The sequence below is a fragment of the Hakea prostrata genome, chromosome 2, assembly GCF_041222555.1.
Source record: "Hakea prostrata isolate BN-2017 chromosome 2, UWA_Hpros_2, whole genome shotgun sequence".
Lineage (NCBI taxonomy): Eukaryota > Viridiplantae > Streptophyta > Magnoliopsida > Proteales > Proteaceae > Hakea > Hakea prostrata.
In genome coordinates, this window is record NC_142601.1 from 5,771,917 (window position 1) to 5,792,211 (window position 20,295).

General features: G+C 38.9%; 1 protein-coding gene across 1 annotated transcript in view; it reads right to left on the reverse strand.

Annotated features, from left to right (window-relative positions):
- Positions 1-20,295, reverse strand: part of LOC149023465 (uncharacterized) — a 123,353-nt gene that overhangs the window by 73,513 nt on the left and 29,545 nt on the right. The window contains exon 6 of the mRNA XM_089144000.1: positions 10,480-10,545. Within this exon, the coding sequence (XP_089000126.1) occupies positions 10,480-10,545 (66 nt within the window). The remainder of the gene's footprint in view (positions 1-10,479; positions 10,546-20,295) is intronic.

Sequence of the window (20,295 nt, forward strand, 5' to 3'; positions counted from 1 at the left end):
TGAGTTTAGGGCAATTGCTTAAGGCATTTGTTCTGGTTTTCTTCTTCTCTGTAATTCTGCAACTGCTTCGTCACCGAAACCGTAACCTTCCACCTTCTTCTTCTCTGAAATTCTGAAATGAGAATATTTCTCTGAATTTCTGAAACCGACCTCCATCACCATCGCAGTTCTGATTTTTGAAACGATATTCTGAATTTCTGAAACCAGACTCCAAGCAGTTCTGATTTCTGAAACGATATTCTGAATTTCTGAAACCAGACTCCATCTCCATCGCAGTTCTGATTTCAGAAACCAGACTCCATCACCATCATTGTCTCAGACTTGCTTCCGTCGCCATCACCGTCGCCTGCTTACATCCCCATCGCCATCGTCTGAGGTGTCCTCGTCTTCGATTTTTCAGGTTTGAGGAAGAAGATAAGTCGATTGGTTATTGATTTAGTTGGTTGAGTTTTCGGTTCAACTTCTGGTTCGGGTTTTAATTCATTCTTGGTTCAGTTTTTGGTTCCTTTCAGCCAAAACCCATTGTATGAACTAGACCAGACTAGAACCGTATTTTTTTCCTTGGTTCTATTAGCCAAAAACCAGTAGACCAGACCAGATTTTTTGTCGCTGGTTCTATTAGCCAAAAACCAGTAGACCAGACTAGATTTTTTTCTCTGGCCTAATTAGCCAAAAAAAAAAAGAAAGTATTTGGACCATTGCTCTTTGGACCGTGTTTGTTTTCTTTTCGGGTATTCTGGAAATATATATTGGGCGATTAAGTGCATGTCTAGGAAAATTTTGTCTAACGTCTGGTATTTAAGCGGACCGGTTATGTCCCTCTAGTCTTTCCTGGAAACTTTCCTGGTGTACTTTGGTTCAACAATATACTAATTGGAGGTAACCTGAGGAGATACTTTTCACGTGTTATCATTACTTAGAATTGTTTTGGGTTGTTCGGCCATTGCATTGTGCAACATTTCTGTTACTTCGAAAGGTTGAAGACTGAAGAACTGCAGATAATTTTACATGACAACTATTGATGGTACTCCTGCTCCCACTGGCTCCGAACATTCCCACTCTTCATCCTCTTTCGGTAAGCTTTCATGGGACAAATTATTTGATTTGGTCCCAATCTGCTCACCGGACTATTGCTGGAAGAGGACTTGTTGGACACATTATGGGCACCACTATCAAACATACTACCACAGGCGTTTCACAGGATAAATGGATCTCGAATGACTCTCTTGTTTTGTCATTCCTTTTGAATTCCATGCATCCAAATATTGCCCGGGGTTACCTATTACATGATCTTGGAAGCCCAAATCTGGAAGGCTACTACTGAAACCTATGGACAGTTGGGGAATGATGCACAGGTTTATGAGCTACGAAAGAAGCTTCATGAGACTACCCAAAAGGAACTGACAGTGGCCCAATATTATACTGAGTTGCAATCTCTTTGGCAGGAGTTGGATCATTATGGGGATTATCATCCCACTAACCCAGATGATGTGACTACTTATAGGAAGCACATTGATAAGATTCGTGTATATGACTTCTTAGTAGGTTTGAATGTGGAGTACGATTAGATCAGAGTACAAGTATTAAGTCGTTCTCCCTTTCCTACACTAGAACAGTCTTATGCTCTTGTTCAGTGTGAGGAAAGTCGTTGATTAGCCATGCTTCATACACCTATTATGGAGAAATCAGTTTTATAGTCTGTTCGCACTAAATCTAATTTGGCTAATGAGATTGTCAAGTGTGAGCACTGTCACAAACCATATCATACCAAGGCAAATTGTTGGAAACTGCATGGGAAGCCTGCTGATTTTGAGCAAAAACGAGCGAAAAGAAAGGGAAAACCAAAGGCTAATCTTTCTGAGATAGTTTCCACCACACCCTCTGCAGACGTTGGTTTTTCACAGGAGGAGTTCGCTACTCTGAGACGTATTCTGCAGTCTTCTACTGCCGGTACAGCCTCGACCACTGCTTCCTCTACTACCCATACCAACTCCTACCTTGCTACTTCAGGTAAAACTTTTACATGCTTTCAAGCTTCTTCAGTTTCTACTCCTTGAATCATTGATACAGGAGCCACAAATCATTTGACAGGTTTGTCCTCCTCTTTCTTAAAATATTCTCCAACTTCTGGAAAGGATAAAGTTCGAATTGCTGATGGCTCCTATTATTCTATTGCTGAAAAAGGGACCATTCAGCATTCTCCATCACTTTCTTTGTCTAAAGTTTTACAGCTCCCTCTTTCTCTACTAACTTGCTTTCTATCAGTAGTCTTACATATGACTTGAATTGTAAAGTGACTTTTTTCCCATCTTACTGTGTCTTTCAGGATCTGATCACGGGGAAGGAGATTGGACGTGGTAAACTAGACAATAGACTTTATTTGCTCGAGCCGATTGGAGAATCTGCGTCTGCTTTGACTACATCTTCTAATCCGGTCCATTCGGTAATATCAGAACTTCATCAGTGGCATCGTAGGCTAGGTCACCCCCCTATAGGAACTCTTAAAAAAATATTTCCTGATTTGGTTTCTTCTTGTAATGAGGATAATTTTTTTCTTCTGAAGCCTGCATTTTTGCAAAGCAGACTCATTCTACTTATTTATCTTCTCTTCATAATAGAAAACCTATTCCTTTTATGCTAATTCATACTGATGTGTGGGGTCCCTGCCGACATGTGTCTATACTGGCCATAGGTACTTTGTTACTTTTATTGATTGTCACTCTCGTTCTACATGGATTTATCTTTTAAAACAAAAAAAATGAGGTTTTTCGATGTTTTCGTGATTTTCATAATATGATTAAAACTCAGTTCAATGCTACTATGAAGATCCTTTGTAGTGACAATGGCACATAGTATATTGATGGTGAATTTCAAAGATATCTCTCTGACTCTGGCATAATACATCAGACCAGTTGCGTTGATACGGCTGCCCAAAATGGGGTTGCCGAGAGGAAGAATCGGCATCTCTTAGAGATAGCCCGTTCCATTATGATTGCTATGAATGTACCTGACCAATACTGGAGTGATGCTATACTCACTGCTTCTTACCTTATAAATAGGATGCCTAGTAGGATACTTGGTTTTAAATGTCCTAATGAGATTCTTCAGGGAGCCTCTTCTATTGTTATTCTCCCAAAGGTTTTTGGATGAGTGTGTTATGCTAGAATCACAACCCACCAGAGTAAGCTGGCTCCCCGTGTTCTACGTTGCATATTTTTGGGGTATTTTGCTATTCAAAAAGGGTACAAATGTTATCATCCTCCTTCCAGGAAAACCATTGTATCCATGCATATAATTTTTCATGAGTTTTGCCCGTACTATACACCTCTCCAGGGGGAGAGTCCTAGAAGAGGAGAGGTGTTCTTTCCGACTATAGATCTTCTTATCACACACCAACACAACTTAAGAGTCCCAGAAGAGTTTCCTGACCAGGGGGAGACTTCGGCCAGTATACCTAAGGACTCTAATCCTCCCCTTTGATTTCTGAACCATGTGAAGAACCTAGCCAGGGGGAGACCACTCCTGTGAGACACACTGTTGGGGTCTTTCAAAACCAAATTGACTAGAATAAAGAGGTACAGACTTATCAAAGGAAGAAATACAACCGGCTAAAGCAGGTGGAGAAAGGTGATACGTTACCACTTCAATCTTCTGCTCCAGAATCAGATTCTACTATTCCCCTTAAGGTATCTTCTTCTGATCTTCCTATTGCTGTTAGAAAAGGAGTTAGATCTTGTACTCAACATCCCATAGCTAAATATGTTTCTTATAAATCTTTGTCTGACTCCTACCATGCTTTTATATCCTTTCTGTCATCCGTATCTGTTCCTAAATGTAGGCAATGAAGAAAAATGACACTTGGGAGCTGGTTACACTTCCTTCAGGAAAAAAATGAGTGGGCTGCAAATGGGTATTTGTGGTTAAACAAAATATGGATGGATCAGTCAACAAGTTGAAAGCTAGACTAGTTGCAAAGGGGTTTACCCAAACCTATGGGATTGATTATCAGGAGACCTTTGCCCCTGTTGCAAAACTAAACACTGTCAAAGTTCTGTTGTCTGTAGCTGTGAACAAAGACTGGAACATGCACCAACTAGAAGTAAAGAATGCCTTCTTACATTGGGAGTTAGCAGAAGAGGTCTATATGGAAATCCCACATGGTTTCTCTGATGACAATAATGCAGGGAAAGTTTTTCGGTTGAAGAGGTCAATTTATGGGTTAAAACAGTCTTTTAGATGCTGGTTTAGACACCTCCTGAAGGCAATGACTTCTATTGGGTTCAAGCAAAACAATGCTGATCATACACTATTTGTCAAGAAGTCAGGTACTAACATCACACTTCTCATTGTCTATGTAGATGATATTGTCATCACAGGGAATAAGGTGAAGAAATTCAAAAGTTGAAGGACTTTTTTTGCAGAGTTTGAAATTAAAGATCTAGGGAAGTTATAGTATTTCTTAGGGATTGAGGTGGCTCAATCAAAGAAAAGTATATTCCTATCCCAAAGAAAGTATGTCCTAGATCAATTATCAAAAGTGGGAATGTTGGGGTGTAAAGTAGTTGATACCCCTATTGAAGCTGGAGCTAAACTTAAAGAAAAAGAGGGAGAACCAATGGACAAAGGAAGATACCAAAGACTGGTAGGGAAGCTTATTTACTTGTCCCACACCAGGCCAGACATCGTTTATGCTGTAGGTATAGTGAGCCAATTCATGGATGATCCATATTAAATTCATATCAAGGTTGTTATCAGAATACTACAGTATTTGAAGGGAACTCCTAGAAAAGGAATACTTTTGTCACCCACTGATAATCTAAAAGTAGAAGCATACACTGATGCAGACTGGGCTGGATCTACTGACAAGAAGTCAATTTCAGGTTACTGCACCTTTGTTAGAGGTAATCTAGTTACTTGGAGAAGTAAGAAATAGAATGTGGTAGCTTTATCTAGTACCGAAGCTGAATATAGAGCTATGGTTCATGGAGTTTGTGAGCTACTATGGTTGAAAGGCTTGCTGCAAGATATTAGAGTCCAAGTTCCAAACCTTATGATGTTATATTGTGACAACAAGGCTACTATTAGTATTGCTAATAATCCGGTGCAACATGATCGAACTAAGCACATTGAAATTGACAGGTTTTTTGTCAAAGGAAAGTTGGAACAAGGGTTTATTTGCATGCCTTTTGTAAGATCTGGAGACCAAGTAGCAGATGTTTTCACTAAGGGTTTGAAAGAAAGACATTTCCTTCCTATTGTAAGCAAGTTGGGCATGACTAATATCTATGCCTCAACTTGAGGGGGAGTGTTGGATTATATTAAGAGTTCAATTAGAGTTTGAATAGGAGTTAAATTGGAGTTTGTATTCATGTAAAATTATATTCCCTGTAATAGTGTACTTTCCACTTAATTATAAATAGAGGACTTGAGATCATTGATTAATAAGCCATTACACCAATATTGTGTTTCTCAACAGTTTTACAGGATAATTGGATCTCGAATGACTCTCTTATTATGTTATTTCTTTTGAATTCCAAGATTCCAAATATTTCCCGTGGATATCTATTACTTGATACTGCAGCCCAAATCTGGAAGGCTACTATTGAAACATATGGACAGTTGAGGAATGATGCACAGGTTTATGAGCTACGAAAGAAGCTTCATGAGACTAGCTAAAAGGAACTAACTGTGGCTCAATATTATGCCGCGTTGCGATCTCTTCGGCAGGAGTTGGATCATTATAGGGATTATCACCCCCCACTAACCCAGATGATGTGACTACTTATAGGAAGCAAATTGATAAGATTCAGGTATATGACTTCTTGGCAGGTTTGAATGTGGAGTACGATCAGATCAGAGTGCAAGTATTAAGTCGTTATCCCTTTCCTACACTAGAACAGTCTTATGCCCTTGTTTAGTGTGAGGAAAGTCGTCGATTAGCCATGCTTCATACTCCTATTATGGAGAAATCAGCCTTACAATCTGTTCCCATTAAATCTGATCCAGCTAAAGAGATTATCAAGTGTGAGCACTGTCATAAACCATATCATACCAAGGCCAATTGTTGGAAACTGCATGGGAAGCCTGTTGATTTTAAGCAAAAAAGAGCACAAAGAAAAGGAAAACCAAAGGCTAATCTTTTTGGGACAGTTGCCACCACACCTTCTACAGACGTTGGTTTTTCACAGGAGGAGTTAGCTACTCTGCGATGTATTCTGCAGTCTTCTACTGCTGGTATAGCCTCTACCATTGCTTCCTCTACTACCCATACCAACTCCTACCTTGCTACTTCAGGTAAAACTTTTACAGGCTTTCCAGTTTCTTCAATTTCTACTCCTTCGATCATTGATATAGGAACCACAGATAATATGACAGATTTATCCTCTTTTTTCTTACAATATTCTCCAACTTCCGGAAAGGATAAAGTTCGAATTGCTAATGGCTCTTATTCTTCCATTGCTGGAAAAGGGACTATTCAGCATTCTCCATCACTTTTTTTGTCTAAAGTTTTACATGTTCCCTCTTTCTTTACTAACTTGCTCTCTATCAGTAGTATTACACATGACTTGAATTGTAAAGTGACTTTTTTCCCATCTTACTGTGTCTTTCAGGATCTGGTCACAAGGAAGGAGATTGGACATGGTAAACTAGACAATGGACTTTATTTGCTCGAGCCGATTGGAGGATTTGCTTCTGCTCTGACTACATCTTCTAATCCGGTCCATTCGGTTATATCAAAACTTCATCAGTGGCACTGTAGGCTAGGTCACCCCCTATAGGAACTCTTAAGAAAATATTTCCTGATTTGGTTTCTTCTTGTAATGAGGATAATTTTTTTTTGTGGAGCCTACATTTTTGCAAAGCAAACTCATTCTACTTATTTACCTTCTCTTCATAATAGAAAATCTATTCATTTTATGCTCATTCATACTGATGTGTGGGGTCCCTGCCGACGTGTGTCTATTACTGGCCATGGGTACTTTGTTACTTATATTGATTGTCATTCTCGTTCTACATGGATTTATCTTTTACAACAAAAAAAATGAGATTTTTTGATGTTTTTGTCATTTTCATATTATGATTAAAACTCAGTTCAATGCCACCGTGAAGATCCTTTGTAGTGACAATGGCATAGAGTATATTAATGGTGAATTTCAGAGATATCTCTGACTCTGGCATAATACACTAGACTAGTTGCGTTGATACAGCTGCCCAAAATGGGGTTGCCGAAAGGAAGAATCGGCATCTTTTAGAGATAGCCCGTTCCATTATGATTGCTATGAATGTACCTGACCAATACTGGAGTGATGCTATACTCACTGCTGCTTACCTTATGAATAGGATGCCCAGTAGGATACTTGGTTTTAAATGTCCTAATGAGATTCTTCAGGGAGCCTCTTCTTTTATTATTCCTCCAAAGATTTTTCCCTCTTCTTTTATTATTCCTCCAAAGATTTTTGGATGTGTGTTATGCCAGAGTCACAGCCCACTAGAGTAAGCTAGCTCCCCGCGGCCTATGCTGCATATTTTTGGGGTATTCTGCTACTCAGAAAGGGTACAAATGTTATCATCCTCCTTCCAAGAAAACCATTGTATCCATGGATGTAATTTTTAATGAGTCTTGCCCTTACTATACACCTCTCCAGGGGAAGAGTCCTAGAGGAGAGATGTTCTTTCCAACTCTAGATCTTCCTATCACACACCAACACAACTTAAGATTTCAAGAAGAGTTTCCTGACCAGGGGGAGACTTTGGTTAGTATACCTAAGGACTCTAATCCTCCCCCCTTCATTTTCTAAACCATGTGAAGAACCTAGCCAAGAGGAGACCACTCTTGTGAGGCACACTACTGAGGTTTTTCAAAACCAGATTAATCATAATAAGGAGATGCAGACTTATCAGAGGAAGAATTACAACCGACTAAAGCAGGTGGAGAAAGGTGACACGTTACCACCTCAGTCTCCTGCTCCAGAATCAGATTCTACTGTTCCCCTTGAGGTATCTTCTTTTGATCTTCCTATTGTTGTGAGAAAAGGAGTCAGATCTTGTACTCAACATCTCATAGCTAAATATGTTTCTTATAACTATTTGTCTGACTCCTACCGTGCTTTTATATCCTCTCTATCATCTGTATCTGTTCCTAAAAGTTGGCAGGAAGCCTATGCTGATAAGAGATGAAAGGCATCTGTGGTAGAGAAAATGTAGGCAATGAAGAAAAATGACACTTGGGAGCTGGTTACACTTCCTTCAGGAAAAAAACGAGTGGGCTGCAAATGGGTATTTGTGGTTAAACAAAATATGGATGGATCAATCAACAAGTTGAAAGCTAGACTAGTTGCAAAGGGGTTTACCCAAACCTATGGGATTGATTATCAGGAGACTTTGCCCTTGTTGTGAAACTAAACACTATCAGAGTTTTGTTGTCTGTAGCTGTGAACAAAGACTGGAACTTGCACCAATTAGACGTAAAGAATGCCTTCTTACATGGGGAGTTAGCGGAAGAAGTCTATATGGAAATCCCACATGGTTTCTCCGATGACAATACTGCAGGCAAAGTTTGTCGGTTGAAGAGGTCAATTTATGGGTTAACACAGTTTCCTAGATGCTGGTTTGGACTTTGGACGCCTCCTGAAGGCAATGACTTCTATTGGGTACAGATGTAGCTATTTCTAAATCTGATCCAAGTTTGAAATCTAAGTACAAATAATAGATAGAAGAGATCACTTTACAAAATCAAACCTAATCTAAGTAACACATCTTTTGCAGCAGTAGGTGGCTGTGCACCAAACTTGAAGAAGAATTGCCGAAAAATTCCGCAACACAGAATCAAATAGGTGTTTGTAGAGAAAAACATATCTACAGAAGGATGTAGAACTACAGAAGATAATAGATCAAAATAATGAATCAAATTCTGGGATAAATAGGAGGTAAGTAATAGAATAGATTAGTTTATATATTCATCTGATCTAACTATAAAATAAGTATAGCAGTAGGTGGTATTGCACCAAAGAGAGGAACACCGAAAGAGAACTTCATAATAGAATACTGAGAACAACACTATTTTGATTAAAAAAACTCTGATGCCATGTTAGAAAATAAACTTTAATACCAAAACAGTGCAGCAACAAGAAGAACTGAGAAGAAGAAAAGAGAAGAAAAGAAGAGAAGAAGAAAGTACAAGAACTGATAGGAATCACACAAGACTGCAATTCTAGCTTAGCACTCCTAGAATCGCAGCCTCTTATTTATAGATATAAATAGTTTAGATTACAACTTGAGAAGCAAGCCATCATGTCCTCTAAAAAAATGAAATAAATAGTACATAAGTTGTAATCATGAATCTATCTAAAATAGAAAGTTTAGAAAAATGAAAGTTTTAAAAATAAAGACTAACATAAAATAGAAACTATGCTTTCCATAAATTACCAAAACTTGTGTATCAAGATTTCTATGCTAGAAATAGAAAGTAGAGTAGTATATATAAAAAGGAAACAAGGAACAATGGCATAATAGTGTTCAAGTGAATAGTAAAACAGCCCAAAACTTGCGTATACTTCAACAAAAATCTTAGTATTCTTTTGCATCATATCCATATTCACAGTTGTTAAAATTCATGTTCCAAACTTCTAGTTTTGCCGCATACAGTCAGGCATGTGCCAATCAAGAACACCACTCTAGGTTATGTTTTAGGCAATAATAACACTCCCACTGTGTTTATTGGCCTCAATTTTAGGATGGACACAAAAAACCAGGCTAGAATAACTCGAAAACCCACCAAGATGGCGAGTTGGACCAAAATTTCGAACTATGCACAGCATTGTAAGGTTCTTTGCGAGATGTAGAAAGGGAGAGGCCAAGAGTGGAGCTAACACTGGAATGTTCTATATTTGTCAATAAAAATGAAGTTCCTCAACTTTTTAGTTGTTAGTAAACCATTGAAAGTGCTGGGGAGTGCAGTTGCAACTGGTAAAATCGTTTGGTTTTATTCCCTATTTTTAAAGGGGTAGGAGGTTCAAATTGATTGAGCACTGATGCTTGGAGATAGAGATAGATTTGGACCTAATCCTGAAGGATCAGGAAGGCAACCAACTGAACAAAGAAGAAAACCTCATGCAAAGGCATCTGAAGATCCCTTTATATCTGGCTTTCATATATTAATTTTCCTTCCAGTATTTTTTTATTTCTAGGGTGTTTTAGCTAGAAGGTGAAAATTTTGCTTCTAAGCTGCTGGCATTTTGGTTTATTTTTGGGGCAGTGCTGTGGTATGACATGGCTTGCTGTAAGGTGCTTCTTGCTCTTTTTCCCTGGGGATTCCTTTCCTCTAATCTTAATAAATTTCTTTGGCACCAATAACAAATAGAAGAAAGAAACGAACAAAGTAACTAAAATGGCTACAAACATAAAGCTAGAGAATCAATATGACAAGCCACAAAGTTGATTAAGTTCCAGATTAAAACTGGAGGCACAAATCTGACATACCTGTAGTACCGGTACTGGAAAAGAGGTCGAGCACGTGGTCGGTAGGTACTCACTGGGGTATCCTCCCTGCAAATTGAGAACAGAAAACTTCAAACCAAGAAATTTACCTCTTCATTAAGAGATCAAAGTGTTCTCCAACCTAAACAACTTAAGATATGTAGAAATTGCATGTGTCAGGTGTGACATGAATGAAGTACCAAAGATGCCCAGCAGAAGTCCTTCCAATTCATTTATCATAAGTAATGAGATATAAACAACACAGAAATCGTCTAGAAAAATACTCAAGTTTTTGAAAGGAGCATTACGCATGTATGCATTGGTGGAACATGCATGAGGTGCCATAAAAAAATGGTGTCTAAAACACTTCAGCCAGTATATCAGTAATTGTAGGACCAAATTTTCATCCAACAACAGTGAAAAGGATGCCATTACTTGCAGGCCTGCGATGGGGAGAGGCACGTGAGCGTGTTTTTTGCATATAAATACTAAAACCCTACAGGGGTTTGTGAAGCCTAGGAGGTGGCTTAACCATCCTCCATGTATAGACGAAAACAATCTTTTAAAATACCCTAAACAAATTTGCCAGTCTCTAGAATACTCTAAAACAAATTTGCCAGTCTCTAGGCGAACATACGCATTGGAGGTTGGGAAAAATCAAGGTGTTCGTACTTGGCAACCAAAGCATCCTTCCAGCAAAGAGTGCCTGGAGTCTTTTTCATTAGCAGGGGCATTTTGATACTTTTTGACAGCCCTAGTCCAGTCCAAGTTGGTCTTGTGAGATGCAAAATCATATTAGGAGTTAAGTCCTATTTTTATTTTGTTATTTAAGTTAGTCCTTGTTAAATTATGAAAGAATCCTAGACAAGTTAGGAGTAGTTAAGTTGGAATCTTATCTTAAAAAGAGCTCCTTCTTAGAATGGAAATCCTTTTGATTTCGCAGTTTTATTTGTCTCGGAGTTCTCTTTAAACAGGATGCCATATTTGTTTTGCATACAAAATTGATTCTAAGTATGAGTACTCCAATGTAGGATATGAAAACAGCCCAAAACATGTAAACAAATCAACTTTATGTTGAATAAAAATTAACTGGAGGAGAAATTAAGCGGAGAGATTGGGGTTTCCGAGGGCAGGAACCCTGCAGCAGGCATTGGTCTGGCATTCCATTCAGCAATTTCTTTGCCCCTAGTCTTCAAAAAGCAGTAAGTTTTTCATCCTACCAGCCCCAAACCCCTACCCATCGCATCCCTTAATTCCCCCCCACCTCCTTTTTCTCTCTTGTGGCATCCCTCTTCTTCCCCAAACCTCTAAATCCTAGATTTCTCGATCCCCCCTCACCCAAATTCCACCCACTTTTGGATTCATCACCTCCTCCCCCTCTTTAGCCTTTAATCCTAACCCTGACCCTAAACACCCACCAAAGCCTAGAATCTAAAAACCCTCCTTCCTCCCTAAACCCTAAAATTCAATAACTCTTTCCCTCCACCAAATCCCATCCCCTTCAGGAAACCTCACCCCATCCCCTTTTTTAGCACTAGACCCTAATCCTAACACTAGCCACACCCTAGAAACCCCAATTCTAAAACTCCAAAAAATTGAAGCTTGAATCTGAACTTAGAAATAACAAAATTCAGATTTAGGTTTCAACAATCCCAAGCTCATAAGTCCTAACCAAACCCTGTTAGCCCTTCCCACAAACCTAGATTATCTAAAACCCTAATCGGAGGGATGTAGAGACCCTAAGTGTGCTGATTTCCTTTAGTAGATCCTGGTTATTGGCCCCATTCTTTGGGGTCACAATGTCACATCGGTTTGGGTAACCCAAGGTTTTGAATGCCATCCTATTTGCCTGCTCAAGAAAGCAGGATATCATGATTTCTTGAACTATGACCTTATAAAGCATGCTTCAAGAACTTGTGAGATATTGGCAAAAAATCTCACTTTATCAGCACAGCGAGACGAGATGAGTAGTGAGACGAAAAATTAACAAATCTCGCCGAGATCTCGGTCATATACTCATAACTCGTATATCTCAATCATATCTCAGATATCTCAATAATATCTAGACTACCTTGGTCATATCTTGGACATATCTCGATTAAATCTTGACGAGATGTTGCTAATATCTCAAATATCATGGTGAGATCTCGGTATATTTCGGAACTTTGTTAAAATTTTATGCCCATCTTTCATGTGAAATTTCTAATTTGAACATTGATGATGAACATGTGCAATGTATAATATGTTATAGCTTTTTGAGTTCAGAACATCAATGAATTCATAAATATTAATATTAGGTATGTGATATGTACAATCGAATTTATAAATGTAAATCTTCACTTCTTCAATGTAGCAGTTTCAAACTTCAGGTAGAAATGGAATTCATATATAGAGGGTTTTTTTTTTTTGTTCAATTTGAGGCCACCACTATGCTTAAGGCCTAAAATACATTGGACTGCAAGTCCCAGCCCCAAAAGACCCTTATAAGTCTCTGAGTTGGGCCTTCGAGTTGGGAGGAAAAAATTCAACTTGCTGAGATCTTGGTTTATTGGCCCAGCGAGATGGCCAACGAGAGCGAGTTCTCAAACCATGCTATAAAATCAATGCCTCCCATCTCTATGAGAGATAGTTGTCTGGTGTTGAGTAATGAGCTATTTGCATTTAAAGTCCATGTGCTGGTTTTCGTGGTGGTTAACGTCCACGAACAGTATGGGTCCTAGGTGCTTGAATCATAGTCTTTCTTTGTCTTTGGAATAAGCCTTAGAACTTCAAAGTTGATCTACCATTACAAGTTGCAGCTGGAGAAGTGTGGTAAGGAGATCTAACCCTCCCAACCCCTTTTCTTTCCCCTTTGGTTTCTATTTTCATTTTTGGAGAACCTCCTTTCATAAGGATCCACCTACAGCCCATATATACCTTTGTATTTTCCGAAACCCACCCCACTACCTATTCACATCGTCATTGTCATCTTATCAAGGGTACCCATTTATTTAGCACCCAAGATCCAAGCTTTTATCCCATTTCTTGAATTTATGGATTCTCAAGAAACTTGAATTTCGAAGCTAGATCCGCATGAAGCAGACCATCACATCACCCATAACTTAAAGAATATCATCGCTATACATCGTCAGACCACAAGTCTGATCCAAGTTTCAGGTCAATTAGACCACAAGAACCTTGTTTCCAAGCAACCCATCAAGCTAGGACTCACTACATTAAACACTCACCCCTGAACTCTTGTGGTGTCCAAGAAATAATCTTGTACCTGACCAATAAGTGTCAAATATAACACAGGATTGTCTTAAGTCTTACTACTCCACTCTATATACCTCATGATTCTTGGGTTGATTTAGCAACCCAAAACCCAAAAAAGACCCCATCTCAGTGTAAATAAACCTAGAGGAGCAGTGAATAGGTTGAACTCATGGATTTTGCCTTTTTAAATAAAATATACCAGATATTAAACTCAATCAAGGAAAAAAAGGGGGGCAAGATTCATAGCGGTTTGACTAAATTGAGTTTACATCCAGTCCTCTCTAACCCAAGAGTGTATTCCACTAGTAAATCCCTTTTCGCTACAATAGGTGGGGGGAAAAACACATTTTACAATTTTGTTCAAGACAAGAGAACCTTTACTGTCTTGAATCAGGGCAAGAGTATCCAATCTCTTAAGGATGAGAGTGTGCTTGTACCTCATTCTAAGGCCAGTCTAGAGTCTCCATACAACAATCAATTACACAAATAAGAATAAAGAAATTATATTACCTAGCAAGAGTGTGGCATAATACCATTGAGTGTTTGATGATGCAAATGATATGAGTGATGCACATAGGGATCCCCTTCTTGATGTAGCTCAAGGAAAAGCTCCTTGAGTTCTACCCTTCAAGCTCTTGATGTAGAGCGATTGAAATTGAAAAGGGCTCAAAGGACACAAGTAGTAGTAGATTGACTAGTGTCTTGATAAATTGTGATTAGAAGTGTCACTAAGGCCCTTCTTTATAGCAGATTGATTTGGATCCCAACGGATAGAAAAAGGTCATAGTTTTTACCGACCGCTCGACCTGTACACAAAAATAATACTGACAGAAATAGTTGTTGGAGCCTTGGCCAGACGGTTGATTGACGGTCCACATGCAGAGCGATTGTCAGGCAGATGGTCGACCTCAGGACTAATAGTTGCAACTGTTGGGCTTCAGACTCTGATGATTGATCAAACCAAAAAACCCTGACAGCCAACATGCACTCGATCATCACCTTTTAAGGGGTAAAAAGGATTATTGTAATTTGGTCAATTATCCTAAGGTCTGATCTAATAGTACTTCATGCACATGTTTAAGAAAACATGAAAAAGCATTCTTATGCAATTACAAGATGCCATGTGTCCTAGGCTAAAGCGCAAAGACTTGGCCATGGTTCAAGGTCTTGCAAGATCTTTGCCGCAATGTCGGTTTTGTGAGACCTCGAGACGAGTTAAGGTGTGAAATGAAAAAAAATTTAAAAAATACAAGAACTCAACCAAGATCTTGGTCCAACTTGACCCTATTTTACCCCAAAGATCGAGACAAGATAAGGTATCTTCATTTTTTGTCTCAACTGCTCTCGGTTTCGTGTCCACACCCAGCCTTTGTATCTTCATTTTTTGTTGGATTCTTAGCCGGAAACTTGTCGTATTTTCACTCGCAACACTTCTACACTCTCGTTAGCTCATCTACAATAATGGAACAACATCAACCAAGGTTTTTGAAGGTGTTCTTCAAGGAAAGGTGATTTCTTCCCTCAGATTTCACTTTTACCTACTAACGTGTTCTAGAGTAGGTCCTTTGAGTCTGGATTAATAAATATTTAACATCTTTGTCTGATCTACACTCTCATTGAAAAAAATTATAAGATTATTATTTTTTAGAATTTTTTTTGGATTTAAAAAATATATTTACTAATAAAATTAAAATTAAAAAATAATGAATAATACTTAGGTTACAAAAATGTTTCTAATTTATGTTAGACTTCATTGGAAGGGCTACAACCTTGTGAAGCTGAATTTTTTTTTCTTCAGATTTAATGAATAAATTAAAATAATTACAAAATATATTTTAACTGATGAAAAATTAATTTTTTAAGATGATTCTTATGTTATTTGTGTATTTTAAAAATACAACCATGTTGCCGATGTAGGGTTGCTTGATTGATAAGACCAACACCTCCTAGTTAAGAGGTCGTGGGTTCAACTCGTGTTGATGGAATATGTAGTATCCCCATCCCCTATATATATATATATATATATATATATGTATGTATGTATGTATGTATGTATATATGTATATATAGGGGATGGGGATACTACATATTCCATCATATATAAGCATGGTATGTTTTACAATAAACTGTGTTTCTTGTATTAAAAATTATTTTTATATGTTTTTAGTTAACCCCTAAAAATATAGTTTCATTAATTTAGTGTTTTTAGTTGTTGGATATGTTTCTATTAGTGTCATAATTTAGAGTTGAATAAATTAGTGTAATGGAGTGGTTTAGGTATTTACTTTGATTTGTTCTTAAATATATAATAGTATGAGACAATATGCGTGAATGTATTTATCTTATGTATCAATTTAAATGGCTAATCATGGAACTAGTAGTGGCACTGGGGCCTAAAACATTGCTTGGCACGCCCTAACCACCGATAAGAAGTCTAAGGGCAAATCTTGCTTGAAGGTGCTAAATTTTGGAGGTGCCGAAAGATTAAAACAACAGTTGGTGGAAGGATACAGGGATGTGGCCAAGTGTCCTAAAGTGCCATACAAAGTACAAGCAGCAATTTCTGCCAGCTTAAAAGGAGGGAGATTGAAGAAGGAAGACAACAGAGGAAGTTCGAGGAGGCAGTCTTACAGAGGCCCTTTATGGATGTGGATGACGAGTTTGACGATGATGAGGTTACCAAAAGAAGGATGGGTCTAGAGTCAGCAGGAGGAGACAGATGAAGGCTGCCTTTGAAGTTAGTAGATAGTCCTTGCATTTTGATAATGTGATGCAATATAAGCTAGCTAGAGGAGCAGGTGCATCAGGGTCAAGGTTAGCAGTTATAGCACCATCTACATTTTAGGAGGGAAGTGAAAGGTGGAACATCAAACATGGGAAAAGCCAGCAGACATCTACATTTTAGGAGGGAGGTGAAAGGTGGAACACCAAACATGGGAAAAGCCAGCAGACAGGAGGGTATATCCTATAATTGAGCCAGACCTAACACTACCTTCAAGCATCAAGACTACTTTCAACCAACCATCCCTCAATGTTTAGGACTAGTAAGGAGGATCAGGCCAGGAATGTAATCAGCAAGTTCATCTTCTTTGACAACACTGCAACTAACCTAGCTCAAGGTCCCTATTACCAGGGGATGATTCATGCAACTGCTAGGGCAGGTCCAGGGATGAAAGGACCATCACCATGAAAGTTGAAGAATGTGACTGAATGTCTACTTGCTTAAGCAGGAGTTGAGGCGTACATCAAGACACTAAAGCCACGATGGGAGACATACAGTGTGACCGTGATGGTTGATTGATGAAGTGCTCCTACAACACAACCCAGTATTAACTTCATAGAGAATCGCAATTGGAAGACAATGTTTTTGAAGTCTATGGATGCATCGGAGGAGGTGAACAATGCTGATTATATCTACAAACTTTTATAGAAGGTGGTCCTTAAGGTAGGGGCAAGCAATGTCATTCAAGTTGTCACGAATAATGGTGCCAAGAAGGATGGCGAGATGCTTGTGACAAAGAAGGGCAGCAAGATTCGTCTCTTTTGGACATCATGTGTAGCCAATTCTATTGATCTCATGTTGAAGGACTTGGGCAAAAGGAAGTCCATCGGAAGTGTGGTTGAGAGAGAAAGGCAAATGACCACATTTATATATAACCGTGGTATGCCCTGCAACTTATGAGGAGCAAGTGTGGTGATGATCTAGTAAGGCCTGGTGTCACTTCATTTTGCCAACAATTATGTTGCACTGAAGAGCTTCAAGCAAAGAATGGTGGATCTTTGATCTATGTTTGCAAGAGAGGATTGGCTTGGGTGGCCTAGATTTAACACACCTGAAGGGAGAATAGCCCAACAAGCCATTTCTACTGATTCCTTCTTGAGGACCTTAACAAGGCAATGGGTATACTGGAGCCTATTGTGTTTGTTTTGAGGATGGAAGACACAAAGAAGAAGCCCACCTTGGCCCACATATACATTACCATCTAGCATATGAAAAAGATGGTCAAAACTACTGCCCTAAAGCCTTAAAAGCCTACCTCAAGATCATTCTAAAGTTGCACCTAGGAACAAGAGAGGCCCTAGTAAGTATAAGTATATCTGGTTCAACCAAGTATACAAGGAAGTACTATAAGATTTACTTGCCAAGACCCTAATGCATTCTTACATTTTGTGATGCAGTTGACTGGTGGGTGCTATATAGAACAAGTTCCCAAGTTTAAGGACGATAGCCCTTCGGGTGCTATCATAGACATGCTCATCCTCGGGAATGAGAGGAACGTGAGCACATTTTTTCTCATCCACAGTAAGACGCGCAACACGTTGGGGAGTAAGAGACCAAAGCAATTGGTATATGTGCACTATAACATTAAGATTGAAATACATATGTGAGGATTTAGGAGGCTTCTCTTCTCGGAACCGTTTGAGGTGGTGGAGATTTTCCATAAGGTAGATGAGGAGAAGGTGTCATTTACCAGTGGGTTAGGGATCAAGGTGGACTAATGATGGAACAGCCAGGGGCTTCCAAATCTTACTATTGCTACTACTAAGGACGCAACTAAGGTGGAGGCCCACATGTCTTCTGATGAGGGTGTAATGCATACCGAACCAATTGTATTTAAGGAGCCACCTGGCCAACCCACTACAGCAGAGAGCTCAAGTGGATATTCTAAAGACGGAGATGATGATGCCCTACTCAGTCTCGAAGTCATAAGGCCGCAGTAGTGTTGCAAATGGAGGTGGAGAGGGCCAGTATAGTGGAAGTCAAAGGGAGATGTCAGTCTCACCACCACCTAATATATTCACCGATGAGAGCCAGCTACCCATGCTACACAAGAGGTTGACTATGGTGCCTAACCGCAAACTTACAGGAGATGTGGCTATGGGGATATGAGTGATATAATCATGCATGATCAAGTAAAGAGTATGGGGAGTAGAAGCATTAAAACTAGTGATAGTGGTACTTACCATTAGCCTTAGCAGTCCTCAGAATACGTATACCATTGTTTGAGATCTCAACCTCAACAAAGATCTTGGTCCCTAAAAAAATTAAGGTCTTTTAAGATCTCATCCGAGATCGAGTAGAAATCCACACTCAACTTGACCCAACTCGAGGGCCCATCTCAATGGGTATTAGGGCTCAGTTTGGGCTAGAATTTCATATTTAGTCTATTTTGGGCCTTCTAAACACATGGTGGCTTTCAATTTATGAAAAAACAAGTGTATCTATAAGTTCCAACTCGACCCTAACTTTAAAACCAATACACTGAAGGAGTGAATATGCAAACTTATATAATATGAAATAACCACCACTACTCTTTTTTTTATGATAATCAATCATTACTTGATATAAATGAAAACATAAAGAGGTTTAAAGTCAAATAATATATCCAACATGTTCCCTTGTTCAAAATTTCACATTACAACATCAATGTACTTATAAGTTACACCACAAGAGTACAAAAGTAAATTAATGACTACGCAACTCCTCCAAATTCTGCTCCATCAGCACCAGCACCACCTCCATCAATGTAGAACATAGTTTTTGAATAAAAATGTAGTTTGGGAAGAACACACACCCTTCTTCAAGATTGGCTTTAAAATCTGTAAATCTTTGTTCTAGATGAGCTACATAGCTTGTTGATGCACCATAGATAGAGACCCGACTTTCCATCGAATAATCCGGCCAAACACAAAAACCAGCAAAGGCAGAAGGAGTGTTGACGTGTCAAGATTGGGATATCTCGACACTTATCAACCAAGACATGGTATTTTTACAGACTGGGTTGAATCGAGATCTTGCGAGATATGAGATCATTAAAAATCTCGGCCAAGATCTTGTGTTTTTTTGGGATCATCTCATATCATACAAGATCTTGTCTTCAGGTCTCCAAAAAAGAGATCTTGGTGAGATCCTGCAAGACCTTGAACTATGATGTATATGACGATCACACCACTGGTTCTAACTATAGTGGCTACACTTCATATGGAGGACATTAGATTCCTCAAAGACCCTAACCTTGGGGAGTTAGTTACGGGAGTCAAAGTGGGTTGCTAATTAACTTCTTCAGGAACCATACGGCATACCCACAAGTTCAGCTTTAGCAGCTAGAGGACTTTGGCTTCCAGCCACATAGCATTGAAGGTTATCTCAGAGTCCTATTCCTCCAGTTTTTGGACTATGACACATATATGGGGCGTGTAAATAAGAGGTATTACAGCAACTCAGTGAGTTGGGTAGGCTACGTTGCCTACACTTAGAATAAGATGTGTTAGCAAGCTGAGTGAACTTTGCATGCAAACACTCACTTTGTTGCTTGAATATTTTGATTTTTTATTACCATATTACAAATGTACAAGTATTTTAGCTGCTCCAATTCAGCATTGAATATAATGGTTGATAATTCAATACATAGGTTGCTAATGAAGGAGGATGATGATATTGCTTGGCAACTTGGAGTCCCTATGGATCCAAGACGACATAGGATCACTTGTAACTGCAGTGATAAAGTCCTCATCAGAGGCAAAATGAGATTCAAGCAACACTTGGTTGGATACTATATGGAT